At 37.5% G+C, this 22831-nt stretch overlaps 1 protein-coding gene across 1 annotated transcript in view; it reads right to left on the reverse strand.

The window, feature by feature from the left end:
- LOC131044287 (transmembrane emp24 domain-containing protein p24delta3) overlaps nt 1–20032 on the reverse strand; it is an 82338-nt gene extending 62306 nt beyond the window's left edge. The window contains exon 1 of the mRNA XM_057977580.2: nt 19700–20032. Coding sequence (XP_057833563.2) covers nt 19700–19909 — 210 coding nt within the window. The 5' untranslated portion in view covers nt 19910–20032. The remainder of the gene's footprint in view (nt 1–19699) is intronic.
- Between the last annotated feature and the right edge of the window lie 2799 nt (nt 20033–22831).

Genomic DNA, 22831 nt, shown 5'->3' on the forward strand with positions numbered 1-22831 from the left:
AGTGAGGATGATGACCAAACTAAAGGGGCACATACCCTTTGGTGAAGAGAAACACAAATCGAAAGAGCTAGAAGAGGAAGGATTGGCTGTTGGAAGAAAATGGTCACCAAGCCAACAGTAAAAATTTTATCTAGTGATTCTCAGTTACAGTTGTTGAAGAAGCTCCAAAGCTTGAGACATAGGAAGCATAATGATGAAGACCACAGCACGGAATTCTACAAGTTTCCTGATGAGGCCATAATGAGACAAATTAGGAGGTGGCAAGATGAGACTTAATATACAAGATAAGATGAGCATGCTTAGCATTGTTATGGTGGAAACATACCAATTTGCCTTTAAAATGGAAGAGAAATCGTCTAGACAACAGCAAAGCAAAGGTAGAGACCATGGTAGTGCCAATAGAGGCAAGGCCATAAAAGACAGAGAAGATAGCACTTCTCAAGCACATAGTTATGAGAAAAGATGTAAGAACCCTTACCAGTTCTGCTCAAAAACTCAGTTTTGACCTTTTGACATTTCGTCAAATGGTTGGCATGCAATGCTTAAGTTCTGATTTCTGAGTGTATATGTGTTTGTTTCGTTTGTATTTCAATAATTTGCAATTCCAAAACATATACCAATACATAGAAATGATAACCAATAACTTGTACAAACAAATAATAAAAATTCAACCCTTCAAATGAACTTTTATTACCATTATATCAGATCTGATACAATTTGTTTCAAATTACATTAACATGCAACATTTCAATATATTTACTTCAGCTCTACAAACAAAGATTGAAAATTTTTTAATCTTTGTACCCGGATGACTTAAGTCAAATACCTCTGGAAGCAACTATAGAACCCCACATGCTGAAGAAGAATGACACACATCCAACACTCAAATATTCTTCAACAATAATCTTCAAACTTATGATCTGCAAATAAGCATTCTCTGAAACCCTTGCCAAGAGGAAGGTACTGTAGCAATTTCTGTTCACGGGTACTGTGGCGTCACTATTCACGGGTACTGTAGCGTCACTATTCACGGGTACTGTAGCAGCAAATAAAGCTTGGAATCTGATTGATAATGGCTGCCAATGATAAAAACATAGGTCTGCAATAGATATACCTTCAAATTGCTTCAAAACCCTATGTTGATTCTTCACCTGTAAGTTCCAAATGGATTCCTGATGTGAAGCCCTCCTGTAAACCAAATTCAGAAGATATTTCACTCCCTCAAATGGTCGCACACTGAAGATTGTCCGTTCTCTAATGGCTAATCAAGCTGAAACGCAAAAAACACTCGTCTCAATGCTCTCAAAAGAAGTTTATCAAAATGTCAAAGAATGAATAGTTTTCTCTCCATGAAGCCCTTTTATATCTTCTTCATCAAGTTCGAATTTCCCCATAAAAGCATTTAATAACATTAAAATTGATATAACTTTTCAATTAATAATAATGGCCTCCAAACTTTGGAAAATGAGCTCTCACATTAATTAATATTTGGTCCCCTTCTTCATGCTGTCAATTGGACTTGCAAAAACAAGGAAGCAAGCTGGAACCGATTGTGCTCTCAAGTTGAATCTGAGATATTCAAGATCTCTCTTATTCCTGAAAATCCAAAAAAGTGAAAAATAGAAAATCCAAAAAAAAAATCAAAAATCAAAAAATCAAAAAGAAAAGATTTCTCAATGGAGCAACAACAGTTTCACGATGAGCAACAAGTTGATTTCCCTGAACTTTGGTGGAGATTAGATACACAACTTTATCCATGCAGATTGTCCGAGTTTGCAAGGCCAGGGCAGTGTCGAATCCACGAGACAAAGGAACATGATGAAATGCATTGCTTGAAGTACTTATCAAGGATGGAATCGGCAGCGCAGGGAAAAATCTTCTTTTGGGATGTCCCCAAGCCAAAAACAGAAGAAGGCAGCTTCAGTGTCCCAGAGAGCAAGGATCCTCTTCTAAGCTTCATGTGGATGATCGAGAGTCAACTCATTTTGAACGGTGAAATGCGTTTAGAGAACATATTGCTACCATTGTGGTGTAGAATTCACAACTCACCTCACTCTGAATTTACTTGCTCAGTATGTGAAATGGCTATCAATCAAGTCAGAAACCAGTTTGGAATGCCAACTTTGTCTGAGGAAGAATGTATTATTAACAGATCTTGGGGTGCACATCTTGCAGTTGAATTCAAGAGAACCTATGAACAGGACATTACTCCAGTATTTGATTGTGAGAAGGATCAATTGTACGTTGACGATACAAATGCACCTGAGGAACAATGTATTACAGTGGGCTCGCCATGCCATGCACCTGAAAAGGAATACCATGAAACAAAAGTTGAAGAAGCAGTTGAGATTACTCAAACAATGATAAAGGAAGATCCAGGAGTTGAACAAGCAATTCAAGCAGAAGATGACTCATTCCTTGAAGAATTCTCATTTATACTACAAAACGAGATCCTTGAGAGTGAAATACAAGAGGTTTCAAATGGCATTCTTGAAGAGGACAATCAAGTTGACATATTGAATGAAGAATTACGGATCATCATAGGTGAGACCAGATATGAAGGACAATTCAAAGGGGCGCTTGAAGATTTCATCACCATTATGCTATTTGAGGAGGTGTTGAAAGGTCTCATGGAAGAAGTACAAATGGAATCACTGCCCAATTTTTTTCAAGATAGGCAAGTTACTGTGAGTGATATGATCCATCATCAACTCTGACCTCCTAAGACCATGCTTGAAGATGAAAAGCCACCAGAGATTATATTCGACCAACTAGAAGAGATCTTTAAAAATCAATCCTTCAAGGAGACTCTCATTTTTGAGGATATGCTAACAAAATTTCATGAAGATGCTTGGTTTATGCAAGATGTCTTAGTGAAAACAGAGAATCTTGAGCTATTCAAAGGGGTGCTGAGCTTGTTACAAGAGGAATTTCCTAATCAAGATCAACACACTGTGAATGCTCGTGGAATAGTTCATCATCAATGGCAACCTCCTGAAGCAACTGGTGACCTCGCTTCCAACAATGCAGTTCCGTCTGAGCCAGAAATATGCCAGGTTGTCTCTTTCCTTAATCCTAGCCTTGAAAGTTATTATGATTTTGATTATGGGGATTTTGGGAAAACAACTTGCATCTGGATTGATCATGGTCCTAACGAATTACCCCAGTTGATCATTTTGAGTGAAAACTTGCTTGAGTATGAGAGATGCATGGTGAGAGCTTGCTTTTCTGTATTTAAGGATGAATTTGCCCGACTAAGAACCATCACGTTTGCCATGCTCCTGTTGCACAACCTGAGAAATCATGTGAAGTCATGTATATATTTTGCTTCTTTGAGTCGTGTTGAGTCTGGGAGTCTTGTATATAGGTTTAGAGTAGGTTTTCTTTTCATGTCTTTAGTTAGAGGTCTTTTGAGCCTTCTTCTTAATTCGCCTTGAGTCATTTGACTCATGATCTAGTGTGGCTCAGGTAGTTTAGTTGTTTGCTTTCTTTAGATAGTTTGCTTTTGGTGTGCGCTTTAGCTTAGTTTGCCTTGGGTCGGTCTATCAATCGGTTTGCTTTAGTTTAGGTGTCTTAAGTGGGAGCCTCCATCTTGTGAGAAAGGCGTTTGTGTTGTTGCTCACACACTAGCAATATCCGGGATCTTATGTTAGACTCATTTCTTAGATATCTATTCATGAAGTGCTCGAAATCCGAGGTTGTTCCTCTCCATCTTTATCATCTGATCAGGACCTGTATTTGACTTGGAAGGGAATCATTTTCTGTATCTTGATGCCGACATCTGTTGATTACTATATCTTTACACATTAATAGACTCCGAGTCATTATGGTTTTCAGGCAAAGCTGTGATTGGTGAAAAATCTGAAATCTAACTTCAGTGCCACCGCAATCCTCAAACCCTAGTAAGCTTCACTACTTACGAGCCAAAGGAATTGACAGAGTGAAAAAAGCAATATCAAAAAGAAAAAATGAGAAAATGAAAGCGAAAAATGAAGAAAAAATGAAATGAAATGAAATATCAAAATTGGCTAAAGGGAACATACGGATAACTCTATCGGGGCTATAGACGCCTGGCTCGCAATGGAGCAATGTTCGTGAGCTTGCGGCGATAACCTCGTCGGGACTATGGACGTCTGACTGGCAACGAGGCTCTATCCAGGATGCTTTTGAGGTTCAGATAAACTACGTAGCTAATCACAGGGGACCCCGAAGATCATAATTGTCTTGTCGAGAGGAATGAATACACTTGCACACACATGCGTAATCAAAGACTAGGCATTTTGATCTGGTTAGGGATTCTTCTTCCACTTTGAGTGCACTTTCTAGTCTCTTGATAAGTTGGGTTGAATTTTTCGGAGGTTCTAGGTGTCGATTGAGTCTTTATCTCTGAAATGTTCAGGAACATTTATTCAAGGTGGCGCTAGATGTTGTGACCATTTCACACATCGCCCCATTGCAAATAGGGACCCCTGCTTTTTGCTTTCTAGGGTTTGTTTTTTAGGTCTTTTAGGGTTTTGTCTGTTAGCCTTTGCATTTTGAGTGTCGCCAAGGGGATCACCTGGATAGCAGGTCCTGCTTAAGTGATGTCCTGATCCTGAAATTTGGCTAAGTCTGGAATGTCCTGATCCTGAAATTTGACTAAGTCTGGAAACTGAAAATCCTCTAAAAACTAGATTTTGGAATATAGCTCCTGGAGGTCTGAAACCACTCTCAAACATCCTGAAAGTATATATGGAATATAACTTAAAGTATAAGTCTTATACTTAAATGTTATATTCCATAAAATTATCCTGACAGAGAGTTCAAAAAGTCAAATTTCGCTCCTGACCCTTCCTGAGGGTCCAAAGTGAATTTCGCTCCTGACCCTCTCGGGAGGTCCAAAGCGAATCTCGCCCCTGACCCTTCCAGAGGGTCCAAGGCGAAAATCAACCTAGGACTCATTCCTTGCCTTATTTGACCAAATTTTGATTTGCAAAGCATTTTGTTTGGACTTTGGAATTGATTGGAAACCTTGAAGAAAATGATGAATTTTGGCCAAAATTAGGAATTTCGCTCCTAACCCTTGTTGAGGGTCCAGAGCGAAATTCATTATAAACTTCATTTGTCACCTTGTTTGAGCTTGAAACCTTGTTCTTGGCCTTGAAAATGATCTTACCTTGCCCTGTGAAGTGGTTTGAAACTAAGAGATTGAGCAGTTTAGCCTAGATTGTGAATTTCGCTCCTGACCCTTGCTAAGGGTCCAGAGCGAAAATCTTATTGGAGCTTATTTGTCACTAATTTTGGTTAAATTTTTATGTGCAGGGTCTCCTGGAAGGAAGGTTGAACATCATTCAAAGGTTTGGACGCTTGAAGATTGATGAATTTTGGCCAAGGAAGGCAATTTCGCTCCTGACCCTTGCTGAGGGTCCAAAGCGAAATTTTGAATAGCTCTCATCTTGCATGGAAAAAAGTCAAGTTTTGGATATAGATGAAACAAGGACATCTCCCTTTACTCACCTGAGAAAGTGTCAATTTGAAAAAGTGAAGGATTTTGTTGAAAACTTAAAATTCGCTCCTGACCCTAGGAGAGGGTCCAGGGCGAAAATCTTGTGGGAGATGTTTTTTGCTTAATCTTGGTTGAATTGGAATGTCAAAGAGGTTTCAAGGAGAAAGTGAAACATTTCGGTCTAAATGGCAAAATTCGCTCTTGACCCTCCCTGAAGGTCCAGGGCGAAAATCATAAAACCAACATGTTCCTTTCAAATTTGTGCTAAGACAAGGTTATACCAAGGTAGAAAAGGCCTTCAAAGACATGATGAATAAGGATTTGCCTCCAAGAACTTGATGATTCCAAGCTAGATAGGAAAAATCGCTCCTGACCCTTGGAGAGGGTCCAGGGCGAAAAACCTAAAATTGGACTTTTTCCTCTAGGATTGAGCAAAGCTAGGCCTATGAATAAGCTTGGGATGATGTTCTAATGCCTTGGAAAGTGATTCGAAGTTAGAAGGATGAAGGAGTTGTCCTAAAACCAAAAAGTCGCTCCTGACCCTTGCTGAGGGTCCAAGGCGAAAATCACAAAACTACCTATTTCTTTGAAGATTTTGCTAAGGCAAGGATGCACTAAGGTAAAGATGCCCTTTGAGATCATGATGAGTAGTGGTTTGCTTTAAAACTTGTTGATTCTAGGCCAAGAGAGGAAAAATCGCTCCTGACCCTTGGAGAGGGTCCAGGGCGAAAATTTGAAAACCTCTTATTCTACCTTGCAGAAACAAGACAAATTTGGATGGAGTGGATAAGGAGAGACGTTGCCTAGTGATGAATAAAAGTTTCAACGAAAAATGATGACGGATTGAGCCTAATTTGCAAAAGTCGCTCCTGACCCTTGCTGAGGGTCCAGGGTGAGAAACTTGGAAAGAGGATTTTCTTGCTTAGTTTGGAGGCATAAACATGATCTTGCTTGGTGAAGAGGTTTTTAGATAAGGAAATGAGGATTCCTAGTCAAAGTTGCAAAAATCGCTCCTGACCCTTGGAGAGGGTCCAGGGCGAAAAACACCAAAATCACACTTTTTCTCCTAAGTTGGATAGAGCTAAGTCTAGAATTCAGTGAGAAGACCTATTTGAGATGCCTTGAAGAGATTTTGGACTTTGAAAAATGTCAATTTTGAGCCAAATTATGAAAATCGCTCCTGACCCTGGGAGAGGGTCCAGGGCGAAATCACTAGCAAGTTTCATTGAGACCTTGATCAAAAATTGATATTTTCCAGTTTGCACTAAATCACTAAAATTGCTAAATTTGAGACATTTGGAAAATCAAATTCGCATTAAATTAAAGGCATTGGCAATTTAATAAATTAATTTTTAGGCCTTGAAATAATAAAAAATGTATCTTGGAGGCACTAAAATTAATTTTTAAATTAAAATTTATAAAAGGTGAGCGTTCAAGAGCATTTATTTGCTTTTACAAGCAAGTCGGCCTCCTTTTAGGTGGGGTTTTATCTTATTTTATTATTAAAAAAACCTAGGTCGGCCTCATGGTAAATAAGGTGAGCGCTCTATAAGAGAGGGGTGTTGTGGCAAATGCAAATCATTCTTTCATTCCTTCTTATGCGAATTTAGAGGAGCAGATTGGAGGTGCGAAATTGGGCAAGCTGGAGGATAATTTCCAGATTTTAGAAGGTGTTTGAAGGCGATTTTTTTTTGCTAAGTGTGGAGACTAAGTAGGGTGAAATTCATTTTGAAGGCTAATGGAGGCGTAATTCATCCAAGGGAAGACTACAATCTAAACCTTGTCTAGCAAAATCCAGTCTTCTTTCATCATTTTCGAAGGTCTTAGAGTTAAGTACTCAAGAGAAGGCATCAAATGGCGACTCCCAAGCCCGGAGGATCTACAAGTCAGCAAGCTCTCATCAAAGAAGATCCGGTCCAGGACAAGGATGATCTCCTCCAGTCCAGCATCATTAAGGATGACCTTCTCCATCTATTCTCCAATCTAGCATCAACAAGGACGGCCTTCTTCGGTCAAGCATCATCAGGAATAACTTCTTCCAATCCAACCTTCCAAGGCGAGGTACATCATCATCCGGCACATCAAAGACAAAAGAAGTCAGAGCAAGGGTTCGTTGGGGAAGCAAATAGTTTCAGAAGAGTTAATTAAAGCTAGCTTCTCAGCAACATCAAGTTGAATATCTACCAAGTTACAAGTGTCAGACGAGGTGGCATCCCAGTCATCACTTCTCCAGTCGATTTGGTCCACCTCAGCGTGTCCAGATTCAATGTGCCTAACTCATGGGAGATGGCACAAACTTCAATGTACCTACCCCAGCTATCCATTGGTCGATTTTTCCAGAGAAGACATGTGTCCAATTAATACAATTATTTCATTGGTCAGAATTGAGTTTGTTGTAACAAACCCTAATTAGGGTTTTCATTGTAGAATCTTGGCCATTGATCTCAAATTGATCTTAGCCATTGAATTGTATTAAGGGCACTATATAAGCCCCGGCTCTTCATTTTTATAAAGGTTAAGAGGAGATAGATAGTCAGTAGTTAGAAGGTGAATAGTCAGTTGATAGAATAGCAATTAGAGTAGAATAGGAGGACAAGGCAAGAAATTGTTGCCATTGATTGTAAACAAACTCCATTTTCATTGAAGTAATGGTGAAGTGTGTCGTTTCTTGCAATATGCATGGTTTCTTGTTGAATCTTCAATTCTAGATGGTAGATGATTAGATTGAATGAAGGAAATTGTTGAATGCACCTGTGTGGAATCCGTCTAATCCAAACCACTAGCCTCTTGCTGATGGTAAGTGCGCCTTGCGTGGTCAACTGGAATAAAATGAGCTTAATCTTAAGTCGTTACACGTCCATTGTTCATGCATTTTCTTGAATGGTGATCATTGTCAGATGGTGTACGATTTGAACATATTGGAAGCATCCCTTAGAAGAACGCATTGAGTTGGTGTCGAATTGTTCAAGCCTGATGGTGAGACCCAACCCAGTAGGACTCCACCTAGTCATTCATCCATCTTCTCGCATTCTAGGTAGTAGAGTAGACTTCCTGAACCTTGCATCTTTTGCCATTTGTTTGTCATCCAGTTAGTTAGTAAATCTTGTGATTCCAGCAAATCAGACGTTTAGGTCATCAAGAGTAAGTCCCCTTGTGATTCCAACAAATCACATCATACCACAAAGAGCTTATCCACACGTAGAGATCCTACAACAAAGAACCTTGAAGTCATCTCGATTGATCCTTTTCGCGACATCTTCAGCATTCGGAGACTTTATTCAAGAGAGGATAAGGTACCTTTAGGTATTTTATTTTGTGTTCGCATGTGCATAAAAAACACATCAACAGGTTTGCCCAAGGACTCTCTTTGTAAAGGCAGTATATCTAATCACAATCTAAAAAGGATTTTTAACTGCTCAAACCCATCCATGATAAAGGTTATAAATTGTGTTCTAGGTAATGAAGGAATTGAGGGCAACGGGTCGCTTCAGTCCTATGTGTCAATTTGTGTGGATTTTAAGGCAAAACTAATTGCGGAAATACACATTGAGGATGTGTGTGGTTGTTTAAAGGAGCTTCTAGTATGGTTAGTGGAAGATATAGAGGAAAAACCATTTTAGGTTGAGCAGGGTTTGGGGATTTTGCCGAATGTCACGTCTAGGCAGTCTGTTAAGCCAATGCGAGAGGAATTTCAAGACCTCATCAAGGATGTGGACAGCCTCACGGATTTTGTCAAGACATGCTCCTAGTTATCGATAATTTGGTTATTTAACTTAATTTTCATCACAAGGATTCACCCAAACTTGCAAATGGCCAAACTCTTCTGATTTTGGAAAATGATAACTTGATTCACTCTATAAGAATAACAGCAGTGATTAAAGACATTTACCTTGAAGGCATGGAAGAGTTTGTGGGCCCAACAACAGTTAAGGTAATTGACGATAGTAGTTTCTAGTAATGGAGACTATAATCAGGCTTATGATCATTAGAAAACTGCTCCCTGCATTTCAAGCATAGCTCACTAGGTAATCTCAAGAACTCCAATGATTGTATTTTTGCTTGTGGTGGAAGGTTTTATGTATGTATCTCTATGGCTGGTGGACAACTTTTTTTTGTAGCTTTTTGGTGATTTTTGCTCATCTAAGTGGTGGTTCCCGCAACACCATTTTGAACTGGACTTCAGTTGTTTGTTTATTCCATTTTGTGGCTTATGCTTCTTGTCTCTACCTACATCACTCGTTTATGGGTTGTGGTTGAAAAATTTTGGTTTTGATTTTTGTATGGCTTTGTAGATATAGGGCTAGGGTCCTATTGATGTGTTTTTCAGCACAATCAAACACAGAATAAAATACCAAGGTATCTTATCCTCTCTTGAACAAAATCTTCCCAAGTGCTAAGCTATGTGATCAATTGGAAGACTCCAAGGTTCCTATTGTCAGGTCTCGACTTGTTGATAAGCTCAATTGGTCATTGTGATTGTTGTTAATCCAAGGGGACTTACGTTGAATAATTGAATGCTTGAATTGTTGGAACTTAGATTCTAACTACTAGCTTGGAAAATAAAACGAGCAAAAGAGATGGGTTGAGGAAGACTACCCTACTCCTAAGATTGCAAGGGACAATGGACAACCTTTGATGAAACCCCACTAAGCCTTGCTTTGACATGCAAAGCAATAACTCCACAAAGCTTAGTGCGATCTCCTAAGGAAAGCATATGATGTTCAAACCACCACCACGAACATGGAGACCATCAAGATTATGCATGTCAATGAAGAAGTAGCAATTGAAGTGAAGCTCCGCTAAATAGATCCAGTTGACTAAGCAAGGCAAGTCTACAATCAACAAACTGCTAGTAGTATGGATATACAAATTTCACCATTGATCATGCACAAAGTTCTTTCATTCATCTGATTATCATTATCTAACATGAAGATCCAACAAGAAACCATGCAATTGTAGAAGAAACAACACATTCCACCACAACTTCAATGAAAAGGATGTTTATTTACAGACTTGGCAACAATTTCTGCCTTCTCTTCCTATTCTACTCTAGCTACTATCTGCTACTAACTATTAACATGCTATTCGCTATTAACTATTAGTCTGCTATTAACTATTCACTATTAACTATTAACCTTTACAAATGAGGAGAGTGAGCCTTTTATAGACAGCTCTTTACAATAGGTGGCTCAGATTGATTCACAATCAATGGCCGAGATTACATGATAGAAACCTAATTAGGGTTTTGTTGACGTGTATTTTGTACACAATCATACACAGAATAAAATACCTAAAGGCATCTTATCCTCTCTTGAGAAAATAGTCTCTAACTGCTGAAGATTCGCGTAAAGGATCAGTTAGGTAGACTCCAAGGTTCTTTTAGTGGGGTCTCCACGTGTGGACAAGCTCCAGTGGTATGATGTGATTTGCTGGAATCACAAGGGGACTTACATTGAACTTCCGATCTGCTTTGCTGGACACAGGCTCTTACTAACTTAGATTAAAAAATGGAAAAAGGATGGGGGTGAAGAGAGAATCTAATCCTAATACTAAGAATGTAGGAGCAATGATTTGATTTTTGATGAAACTCTAACTAGATCTTGTTTTGACATCAATGGAACATCTACACAAGGCTAGTGCGATCTTCTAGGGAAGCTTTATGATGTTCAAATCATCACCGCAGGCATAGATACCATCCAAGTTGATGCATATCAATGAAGAGGCGACAAATTGAAATTGAGCTTAAGCTGAACGATTCCAGTCGACTACACAGGGCAAGTTTGCAATCAACAAACTGCTAGTAGTATGGATGTACGAATTCCACCATCAATCAATCACATTCCCTCCATTCATTTAATCATCTACCATCTAAGATTGAAGACTCAACAAGAAACCATGCAAATTGCAAGAAAAACGACATATTTCACCATTACTTCAATGAAAATGGAGTTTGTTTACAATCAATGGCAACAATTTCTTGCCTTGTCCTCCTATTCTACTCTCTAACTACTTTCAACTATTTACAACTCTCTCTAATTCTATCTAAAATTCCCCTTTACAAAATGAAATGCCTGGGCTTATATAGTGCCCACAATACAATTTGATGGCTTAGATCAATTCAAGATCAATGGCCAAGATTTTACAATGAAAACCCTAATTAGGGTTTGTTACAACCATTACATAACATTTAATGCTTGACCAATGATAAAATTGTATTGCTTGGACACATGTCCCTTCTAGAAAAATCGACCAATGGATAGCCGGGGTAGGTACATCGAAGTTTGTGCCACCTTCCATGAGTTAAGTACATTGAATCTGGACATGCTGAGGTGGACTTCACTGACTGGAGGAGTGATGACTGGGATGCCACCTCATCTGACACTTGAAGCTTGCTAGATATTCAATTTGATGTCGTTGAGAGGCTATCTTTAATTAACTCTTGTTCTAACTCCTTTTGTCCTTGATGTGCAGGATGATGTACCTCGCCTTGGAACGCTGGATTGGAAGAGGTCGCCCTTGTCTTGGCTTGATCGTCCTGGCGAAGACCGTCCTTGATCCGGCTTGATTTTCCTTGAAGAGACCTCCATTTGACGCCTACACAACATTTCAAAATTAGTAACATGATTTTGCAATGAATAGATAGAGAGCAAATTTTAGGAAACTTAATGATAAGTCCTTTATTAATCATTTCCTAAAAACAACTGAGCTAAGGCAAAACAAAATTTCAAAATCCAAAATTAAGGAAATGACGATCAACGTTCAAAATCAAAACAATAAATCCATATCGTCATACCTCTTTGAGAGCTTAACTCTAAAATGCAAAATAAAGGAATTCGCCTAGGCAAAATTTGAAATTCGATAGTCTTGATGTGATCTTCAAAAGAACGTTCCTCTTATCAACTTCGCCACCCTTCAAGTCTTGGACGTGATTTCCTCTTCAAGTTAGCAATTTCGCCATCTTTGATATGTCTTTGACGTCCTAGGCAACTTCGCTCAAATGGAAACTTCAAGTTCGCCTCTCCTTTGGATAGTAGTTTCGCACCACCTTTGATTGAATTCGCTCCTCTTCTTGAATGATAATTTCGCCCTTCCTTTGTATGAAATTCGCTCCTCTTTTGCCTTCTCCAAGTTGCATATGAGAGATGATAAATGATGATGTGAAAATGAAATAAACACCTTCCTTTATAGGCGCTCACCTTCATATTGACCTTAGGCCGACTTTTTGCAAAATATAGCAATTAAAACGATTTTTAAATAAATAATAAAGGCCGACCTTGACAAAATAAACCCAAGCGCTCCCTTTTGATTTTTATTAAATTAATAATTAATTATTAAATGCCTTTATTTTTAATTAATAAATTTCGATTTTTTACAAAGGCAAAAAATAATTAATAAATACATACCATGCGCTATTTAAATGCTTTTAATTAAATATCGATTTTTTCCTAGCATTTAAATAAATTTTAAAAATGTGTTTTAAGCGCCAAAATGAAAAAGTGAGAAGATACGTACCTCATCGCCCTGGTCCCTGACTGAGGGACAGGAGCGATCCATCAATTTGGTCATGATTCTTGCAATTTTTACGTCCAAGGTCTTCATCCTTACGTCCAAATCGCCATTTTAGCTGGGTCCTTTGAGTTAGATTGACTTGCATGTGTGAATGAGTGCCTTTGGATGTAATATCGCCCTGGTCCCTTCCTGAGGGACAGGAGCGATCCTAGTGTCCTGGCTCAAATTTGCAAACTTTTGATCTTTGTTCTTCATTCATTGTCTTCCAAAGGACGTCCTTGACCATGCCTATCTTTGCCTTGTCTTGGTTTTGACGGAACATGAGTGTTTTAGTAAAAATCGCTTTGGTCCTTGTCCAAAGGACAGGAGCGATATAGGCTCTTTGTGCAAATTGGTAGCATTTTAACGTTCAACACTTTGGTATATCACCTTCAAAAGACGCCTTAGACCTTTTACCATCTTGCAAAACCTTGGCTTGACGTAAATTTTGAGAGACTTGGCCAATATAATCAATATCGCTCTGGTCCCTTCCTGAGGGACAGGAGCGAACTTCAAGTTTTTAAGCTTGTCCTTGCGTTCTTCAACTTGCCATTACCTTCAATGCGTGAAATGACATCCCTTGATTCCTCTTGGTGGCTTGATACTTGTTAAACTTTCAAAATCTTGGTCTTTATGGAAATTTCGCTCTGGTCCCTTCCTGAGGGACAAGAGCGAATTAGGATATTTTAGAGCGAATCCCTCAATGTGGCGATCCTTGTAACTTTGTGCTTGATGGAGATGCTTCGAAACGTCCTTGGTACCTTGTTCTTCGCCTTGGAGTGTCCTGATCTTGGAGGGACGGCAATATAATCATCATATCGCCTTGGTCCCTTGGAGAGGGACAGGAGCGATCAAGTATAAGTGACATTTCCTTCTATGTTTCTTCTTTCTTATACTTTAAGTTATATTCCATATATACTTTCAGGATGTTTGAGAGTGGTTTCAGACCTCCAGGAGTTATATTGCAAAATCTAGTTTTTGGAGGTTTTTTCAGTTTCCAGACTTAGTCAAATTCAGGATCAGGGCATTCCAGACTTAGCCAAATTTCAGGATCAGGACCTCACTCAGGCCGGACTTGCTATCCTATGTGATCCCCTGGGCGACGCTTCAAGTTATATTCATTTGATAAAATGCACCTCTTTGGACCTTTTCACATCGTCCAGACGTTAAAATCTTGCAAGGACAAAGCAAAATTGGATTTGTAGCTCCGGTCCTTCACTGAGGGACAGGAGCGATTTTGCTCCTGGAGGCATTTCTGTGCTCATGAAAATCTTCAATTTATATTCAATGGAAAGATCTCGCCTTTCTCCATCACTTCCAATTCGTAATTCATCTTGACCCTGCAGGAATAGTAAAATATTTGAAAACGAGCTCCCATCCTTCACTGAGGGACAGGAGCGATTTTGCTCCTACAGGCCAAAATATCATGATTTTACACATTTTATCACTTCACAAGGCGAAAACAAATCATTTGAAATGCCTAGGATCAAAATTCAAAAAAGTCAAAATTTGGTCAAAAATATTCAATTGGACAAAAAATCACATTTCATCTTCAACACTTAGACAAATTTAAGCTCTGCATCAACATTCCAATTGAAAATTAGACCATTCTGGCGAATTCATTGCATTCAAAATTTGCATTCTAGAAAAGGAAAATCAAAAAGCTCCCAAAACCGACTGGATTCTGGTCCGAAAAGACGGTAATTAAAACCCTAAGGCTTGACCCTAAATCCAGACAACTAACAAACTAACAAAACCCTAGAAAAAGCAAAGTGAAAACGAACAAAACGAGCAAAAAAACATGGGTCCCCATTTGCAATGGGGCGATGTGTGAAAACGTCACAACAGGTTTGTTACAACAAACTCTTCTCAACCAATGAAATAATTACAATCTTTGGACACATGTCTTCTCTTGAATATTTGACTAATAGATAGTGGGGGTAGGTACATTGGAGTTTGTGTCTTCATGGGATGAATCGGGTGCATTGCATCTGGAAATGCTGATATGGAACTCCTCTAGTTGGTGGAATGATGACTAAGATGCCACCTCAACCTGCACTTCTAGACTTGATCCACTATCAATGAATGAGTATTTAGCAATATCTCTTAATACTCAACATTATTCCATTAGCTCAATGTGATGATGATGATGAAGGCACATTCCCAAATTATGTCATGTTGTTCAAACCGATCTTCTAACTTTGATTAACTCTTTTGGAACAATCACCCGATGTACTGGCAATGATTCTTGGATTTCCGGAGGAAGTTCAAGATTGTGAAAAATTTTCTCCCTTGAGTGCCTTCATTCTCATGTTGTATTTACTCCGTCTCACGTTGCTGATATTGATGCTGACCTCCTATCCCACTTGTCTTTGATTTGATCATGTCGGCATTGATGTGTGAGTCTTCATCTCCTTAAGTGATAGAGTCCCTTCTTCCTTGCTTCTATAACCTGAAAAACACACAAACCTTGATCAAGCACAATATCAATCTTAAAATCAGAAATGAATTTCTTTTGTTCAATTTCTGATTTTCATCTCCAAGGTCTGATTTTATCTCTGATTTGGACGATTTTGACCTTATGCATGGATAAAGGAAGAGATACCACTGCTTGGGAAGATCATAGAGTGGAAATTTGATCAATTTATGAGCAAACTTGGAAGTTCGCTCCTCCTGAAGGGCAAAGGAAGTAGGTTCGCTCCAATGAAGGAGCAAAGGAAACATGTCAAAATCGCCATCTCTAGCAACTTTCATCAACTCCTCCATCCATTCACTTGTTTATGCCATGCTAATGAGCAAGGTCAGCAAATGGAAGTTCGCTCCTCCAAAGGAGCAATGGAAGTTCGCTCCTAGGAGGGAGCAATGGAAGTGCATCAAACTCTCCATCTCCAGCTTGCTCTTATTACTTCATCTATTTGATTTTTTCACCAATTCATGTCTTTGTCAATGAGCAGCAGTAGGGTTGTGTACAAGGTGAAACACGATAAATGCTTGAGGTTTTATGTTCTCCATGTGTCTAAGTTCATCAATTCATTTACAAATGCCTTGCATCTCTTACAGGGCAAAGGAAGAGAAGTTCGCTCCTAGGAGGGAGCAATGGAAGTCCGCTCCTCTCAAGGGGCAATGGAAATGAATTGAAATCGCCCTCTACCAGCATTCCATCAACTTCTCCATCAATTCGATCTCTTCTCTTGCTCACGACATGTCAATGGGCAAAGGCAAGGTTGCATTCAAGGTGAAGCATAAAAAATGCTTAAGATTTGTTCCTCCATTCGCTCAAGTTCCCCAAACCACCCTCAAACGGACTCTTGCATACACATCAAATTTCTATTAGGATGACAAAAAAATGTCTATTAGGCCTGGTTGCTGATTAAAAAAAATCAAATTCGCTGCTTAACAAAGGCTCCATATTGCAATTCATGATGATCAAGGGCATTTTGAACCTCCTAGAAGGCAAATGAAGTCAAGTCACATCTCTCAAGTAGCAAAAGAAGTCAGATCACTCCTGTGCATAGGCAAAGGAAGTAGGTTGTTCCTGTGCATAGGCAAAGGAAGTAGGCCGCTCCAGTGCATAGGCAAAGGAAGTAGGTTCGCTCCTTTGGGAGAGCAATGGAAGTGGTTCAAAAGTTCGCTCCTCCTGAAGGGCAAAGGAAGTTCACTCTCATGAGGAAGCAAAGGAGTTTTCACATACTTGGTCAAATTTCATCCAACTAACTTACCTTGCTTACTTTGCTCAAATTGACATTTCATTCTCAGATTTTTGCCACTTCAAAGATGACGACCAAATGGAGCAATCATCCAGATCATTTATCTCCTAAGCCATTAAAGTAATCTACCCTCATTCTAACCTGAGGAGAGAGAAATAACCCTACCGCTGCCTAGCCACCTAAGAAAGTGCACTTCTTCAAACAAAAGACTAATAGCAAAAGACTCTACCACTACCAATGGCTAAGCTAAGACAACTAGCCTAGAAAGCAAAAAAAGTGGGGGTCCCCATTTGCAATGGGGCGATGTGTGAAAACGTCACAACAGGTCCCTTAATCAAACCTTGGTATTTTATCCAAAAATATATATCTATTATGAATGTTAACATGTATAACTTTACAAGCAATTAAAGTTACTAATAATTGATACCAATGGAAAGCAATAAAAATGTCTACTCGATATAGCTCAGTCCTTTGATATTCTAGACCAATGGTAATTTCAAATAATGATATAGAGAAACCAAAAGGAAAAACTGGGAACGGCGTAAAAGCATCAACCTCCAATATTGTCGTTGTGACTCAAGAATTCCATCCACAAAAACAACAATTTTATCATCCAAAACCTTGATATTGGCAATCTGGGGAGCCATTTCATCTTCCAAAAACCATCATTTACCACCCCTGAATCATTCATGTTTTTAGAAAGGAAGCAAAGATTTTCTCTTTATTGTTAGAACGAGTCTACAAAAGGATCTCTAAGGCACCCTATCGAGTCACCTTATCCTAGCTCTCCTATGGTTGAGCTTCCCCAAACATATTTAAGATGCCTTATGATTAAATTGACATTTATACTATATGCTTTAAGGATTCCTAATTAAGAAGATCTGTTTATGGATTATTGTTGTAAATGGTTTCTAACCTGTTTTGCAGGGTCTCAATTAGGTGAGTAATATCTCTAATCCTACTCTTGTTCACTTGGAGATTGTGGTTTAGGGCTAAATTAGGGCATTCACAAATAGGGGACATTACATTTGATTATCATTTATTATTAAATCCTATTTTAGAAAGGGGACATTACAGTGAACAGCCAAGAGAAGTTGAACCACAGACAAATGAAGCCAGTTGAATACCTACAAAGTTATTCTTTTCATTTGAAACTAGATCTAGACAATCATATAGACCTACTCGATGGGATTAGGTCCTTGCCCAGGCAAAATTCACATAAAATAATTTAGTTAAAAGGTCAATTAGTGTTTCCCTGTTCTATATTGTCTATTAGAAAATATCCAAGAGGTATCATAGATTTGATAAAGGTGGTTGTTGACAAAAAAAATTAAAAATATGAGATCTAAAAATAGCATGAGGCAATCAAAAAGCAGATTCATAGGAATAATTTAAAATACAAATTAGAGGCTGATGAGAAAAGGGGAGATTTCCCAAGGGGGGCTATAAAATTGAAATACAAGAAAATTGAACTCTACAAACTTCTGAAAAAATACTTTGATAATGCATATGAGATAGGCCTTCCACCAGGATAGATATTTCACCAATCTTCAATGTTGTTGATCTGCACCCATACGTAGATGATGACAGTGTTGCTATAGACAGTGAGGATGTTACAGAATTGCTTATTGGATTAGTCCAATTCCACAACAAAGTAGAAAAGAGATTGATAAAATATTACAAGAAACGATTGTAAAAAAGACCAGAAACAAAGATTATAGAATATTTGGTAAGATGGAAAGGAAAGGGATCTGTGAAGGATGAACGGTTTTCTGAAAAATAATGTGCTCGTTTTAGCAGAAGGATATTTCAGTTCATAAGAGCTCTTTGAGCAAGGGCTCGTGTTTTCATATCTTGGGTATTTGATGCAGAAGCCCTTGTCATGGGAAATCTGCATCAGACAAAAGAAGAAATTTTTTTCTGTTTTTCACATATTTGCTTTGTCTGCAGATGTTTGACAAGGCTCGGTAATTCCAAGTTGGAATTTTCTAAGTGGATGGCTCATGTAATGAAATTTTTAATTGGATAGCTGACATGGTTCATTACCACATTTTGTGCAAGCATATCTGATTTTATTTTATCGTCACAAGCTCCATTGAATATCAGATATTATGCACGAGAAGTTTCCAAGCGGTGTAGAGGTGTGGAAGAAAAACACAGACTATATAAAGATGACTGGGTAAACCATTTGGGCGCATCTTCTTCCAGCAACTGAAGAGTTGACTTCATGTGCCTGCAACCAAGATATTTTGTGGCTGCATATTGAAGCATTGAAGTAGGTCATACGTGGTATCAAAGGCCTGAAACAGAGGTCAGAAGTATATGAATATATTTCGAGGCTGAGATGCTGTAACAGAATTTGTTTCCAGATCTGTTTTTTAAGTCCATTGTGACTTGTTGTCACTGCCTGTGTAGCTGTAATAAGGCTAAGGGTGCCTTTCCTTTTGAGACTGAATCGCATCTGCTTTGTATTCGAAATCTGAAAATAGAACTCCGTGTCCACTTCTCACTGAATCGCTTCTTCTATTGTGTACATAGTTTATCTAACCTACTCCAACAACTGCACCAAAAGTCGGTCCCGTCGATGTCTGGGTATTTTGTTAGGGTTCACAACTGACCATAACTTTGGCCTTCAAATTTCACCGCTAATTGTCCAGCTGGAATTTTACGCCTTACATTAGATCGCCAAACAGTATCGAGCCCTATGTAAATTTCTAATATACAGACTTTAGAATTGCAGCATAGAATAAACGCGTGTTGAATGGGATACGTTCGGAGAAGATTGCCCAAACAGAATTCACCAAATCAAATAAACATATAACATAACGAAATCATTTCCAATTTTCATTGGCCAGCATATTCCAAGTGCCAATATTTTTCTGATATCTTTTACTATTTTTGCGAGAACGGGAAATGGAATTTCATGGTAGGACATAATCGAAAATAACAATAGATTCACCTTGATAGAAATATTATGTGGTTGGGACGAATTGTCATGATTCGCAACTGAGAAATCTGCGAGAACAATGACATTGGTCTGAATCTCCTCGGACACACACTTGCTTCCCAAATCGCTCTTCACATCGAAACGGATTCCTTCAGCCATTAAAGTTGCCCACCACATCATCGCCGTGAATTGTATAAACAATTTGCACTTATTTTGATCCATTGCTGCGTTAGGAAGGTCAAATTCAAATACCAAGATCAAAGCCGATGTTCAAACACGGCGGAAATGCCCTGCTTTTGTACAGATCTGCTTATTTATAGTCTTTTCCCGCTCTTAATTGGAGAGCGAATTCATTTTACAGGTTTTTTTTTTGGGTCAAACTCAACAAATTTAGTAAGAATGAGGTGGGAGGTTATTTTTTTTTATTTTTTTTAAGATTAATTTGTGTTGGGTTTTATTTTTTTCAAATTATTTTTAGGAATAAAATCTCTATTTGCTCTCTATCATTCTGATGATGGATCACGGAGTGTGAGCTCTCTATTTGCTCTCTATCGCCCTGATGATGGATCACGGGGTGTGATCTGAAACGGTGATGCAAAACTCACACACAATCTAATCTGGAAACATTCAAGATCAATATCTTATAGATTGTGGAAACTTGATGTCTGCAATGTTGTAAATGTATAATTTTAGCATTTTACTTAATTTATTTGGTGTATTAACGTATATTATGTTGTAAAATATGGTAGATATTTTTAAGGATTGTGTTTAGTTATATTTGTTATGTAGATGTTAGATGGATGTTATATTTATGTGTGGATTATCAAATGTTGTTTAAAAGGTATTAAATGTATGAAAAATATTGTCATTCTTGTTCTTTTTTTAAGCTAGTATACATACATTTTAGAAAATCTATGTAAAATATGTTGAGAGATATCATTTTAAACACCTATAAATTTAATTCAACCATACGAATAATCATAAATTCATGATAGGAGTAGAATGCATGGTAATTAGACTATAACCTCGATGCTAATTTGACAGTAATAAAATCCTCATCCTAATTAAATCCTCATCATGTTTTGAACCCCAATTTTAATTCTAACCTTAACTGTAATCACTGACCCTAATTAATGATAATTGTAATTGAGCTATGATCCTAATATAAATATAAAACATTATCTAATTGAACCTTAACCTGGTAATTATACCTTATCCCTAAACCTAACCCTAATAAACCCTCATTAAATCACAACCCTAATTGAATCATAATCGTAATTGAAAATCCTAATTGAATTAAAAGTCTAATTGAACCCTAGCCATAAAACTAACCCTTATCCTAATTGAACATTAATTAATTTTTAGCCCTAATTGAATTATAATTGTAATTAGATTGTAACCCCAATCTTAATTGAACCCTAATTGAATCTTAATTGAATCATAACCTTAATTGGACTTTAGTTACCCGAATTCTAATTAGACCCTAACCCTAATTGAAACACAATTAAATTATAATTGTAAATCAAGCTTAACCCTAAACCTAACCCTAAATTATTTAATTAGGTTTATCAGTTTCTTGTACATTTTCCTATACATTTTGGTCAATCTAATCTCTCTTACATGACCTAGTTTCCAACAAAGTTTCCTTAGCAATATATTAGGGCTTTTAGATATCCATTTAGCATTTTGTGCCTTTCATATCTAATTGTCATTTTTCATCCTTGTCCTCCATTAATATAATCTTCTTTTATTTTTTGGTGCTTACTAACATATTAGATTTTATTGGAATCTTTCTTGATTGGTCAAATTCCTTTTACATTTGTACCCTTTTTTCTTTACTTATACTTTTCAAGAATAGTTTTTTTAAAGAAGTTGCATTTAGTACTTATTTTAAATGTGTTACAAACGCTACTCTTTGCATACTCTTTCCAATTTTATAGGTTTCTTATGGAGTTCTTACTATGAAAATAACTCGAGAATGACTTCTTACTTAACATAGATATATATTTTTTAACTAGTAGAAAACATTTAATTTACATGTTGACTATTTGTTTCACTTTGAAATGAACGTATTTAGTAGTTCTCATGCACATCAAAGTAAGGAGAAATTATAAATATGATAGCGACACATGTATACATGACATTTTCCCTTGTGTTTTTGGTAAGCTTTGATTAGTGTCCTAGATATAATTGTTATCTTACAAGTGGCATATTATTTCGTAAATTTATCTCGCAATACCATTGTATCCCAATCGTATTACCACTCATATATATATAGATCTATGTACAATGCATGAATTGTTATATGTGATGTTTATTGTGTGAGTTGTGTGGATAGAATATGAATCATGTAAATAAATTCAATCAATATTTTGAGGAATGGGTTCTAAAACTAAAAATAATAACTTGATATTGATCTAAATTTGAATGGTGAATTCATATTACAACACTAAGTGTGAGGACCTATGATATTATAGAAAACTAAACAAAATGGCACTCGTAAATATGAGTTACGAGCCTTCAAAGTAAAAATTCATCCAATCTTAAATGAAGTTTATACAACTATCTAGAATGTCAATGGTCTTTAGAATCTTGTGAATTCAAAATGAAAAAATGGTTAGAATAAAACAATAACCAAAACTATAATTTATTTGTGTAACATGCCCATTGATCTACCCATACAACTTACTAAGGTTTAACCCATGAATGAATGAAATAAATTGCCAACATACAAGTAATAAAAAATTTCCCCTCTCCATTTCATAAACAAGATGCATATTTGAAGTAATTCTCATTTCAACTTTTCCATTTCATCATAAATCATACAATATCATATTCATAAACATATGAAAGTATTTACATTTTTCCTTTTCAAAATTCTATTTACTTTAGGAATATTTGAATACATACAAAGCTTCTATGAGATTAATGAAACATAAGAGAAACAAATGGTCCAGATGTCCTCGTTAGCATACATCCTCAAATTTTGGCTACCAATTGCATGTGGAAGAGAAGATCACTCAAGCGCTTTTCCACCTAGCTAAAGACTTTACACTCTCTCGTGTCTCTTCTAATAGAAGCGACCCGACCCTTCAATGAAGAGATTGATTTGGTGACCTCAAAATAATAGCCTTATGAACATAG

This window comes from Cryptomeria japonica, chromosome 10 (genome assembly GCF_030272615.1).
Source record: "Cryptomeria japonica chromosome 10, Sugi_1.0, whole genome shotgun sequence".
Lineage (NCBI taxonomy): Eukaryota > Viridiplantae > Streptophyta > Pinopsida > Cupressales > Cupressaceae > Cryptomeria > Cryptomeria japonica.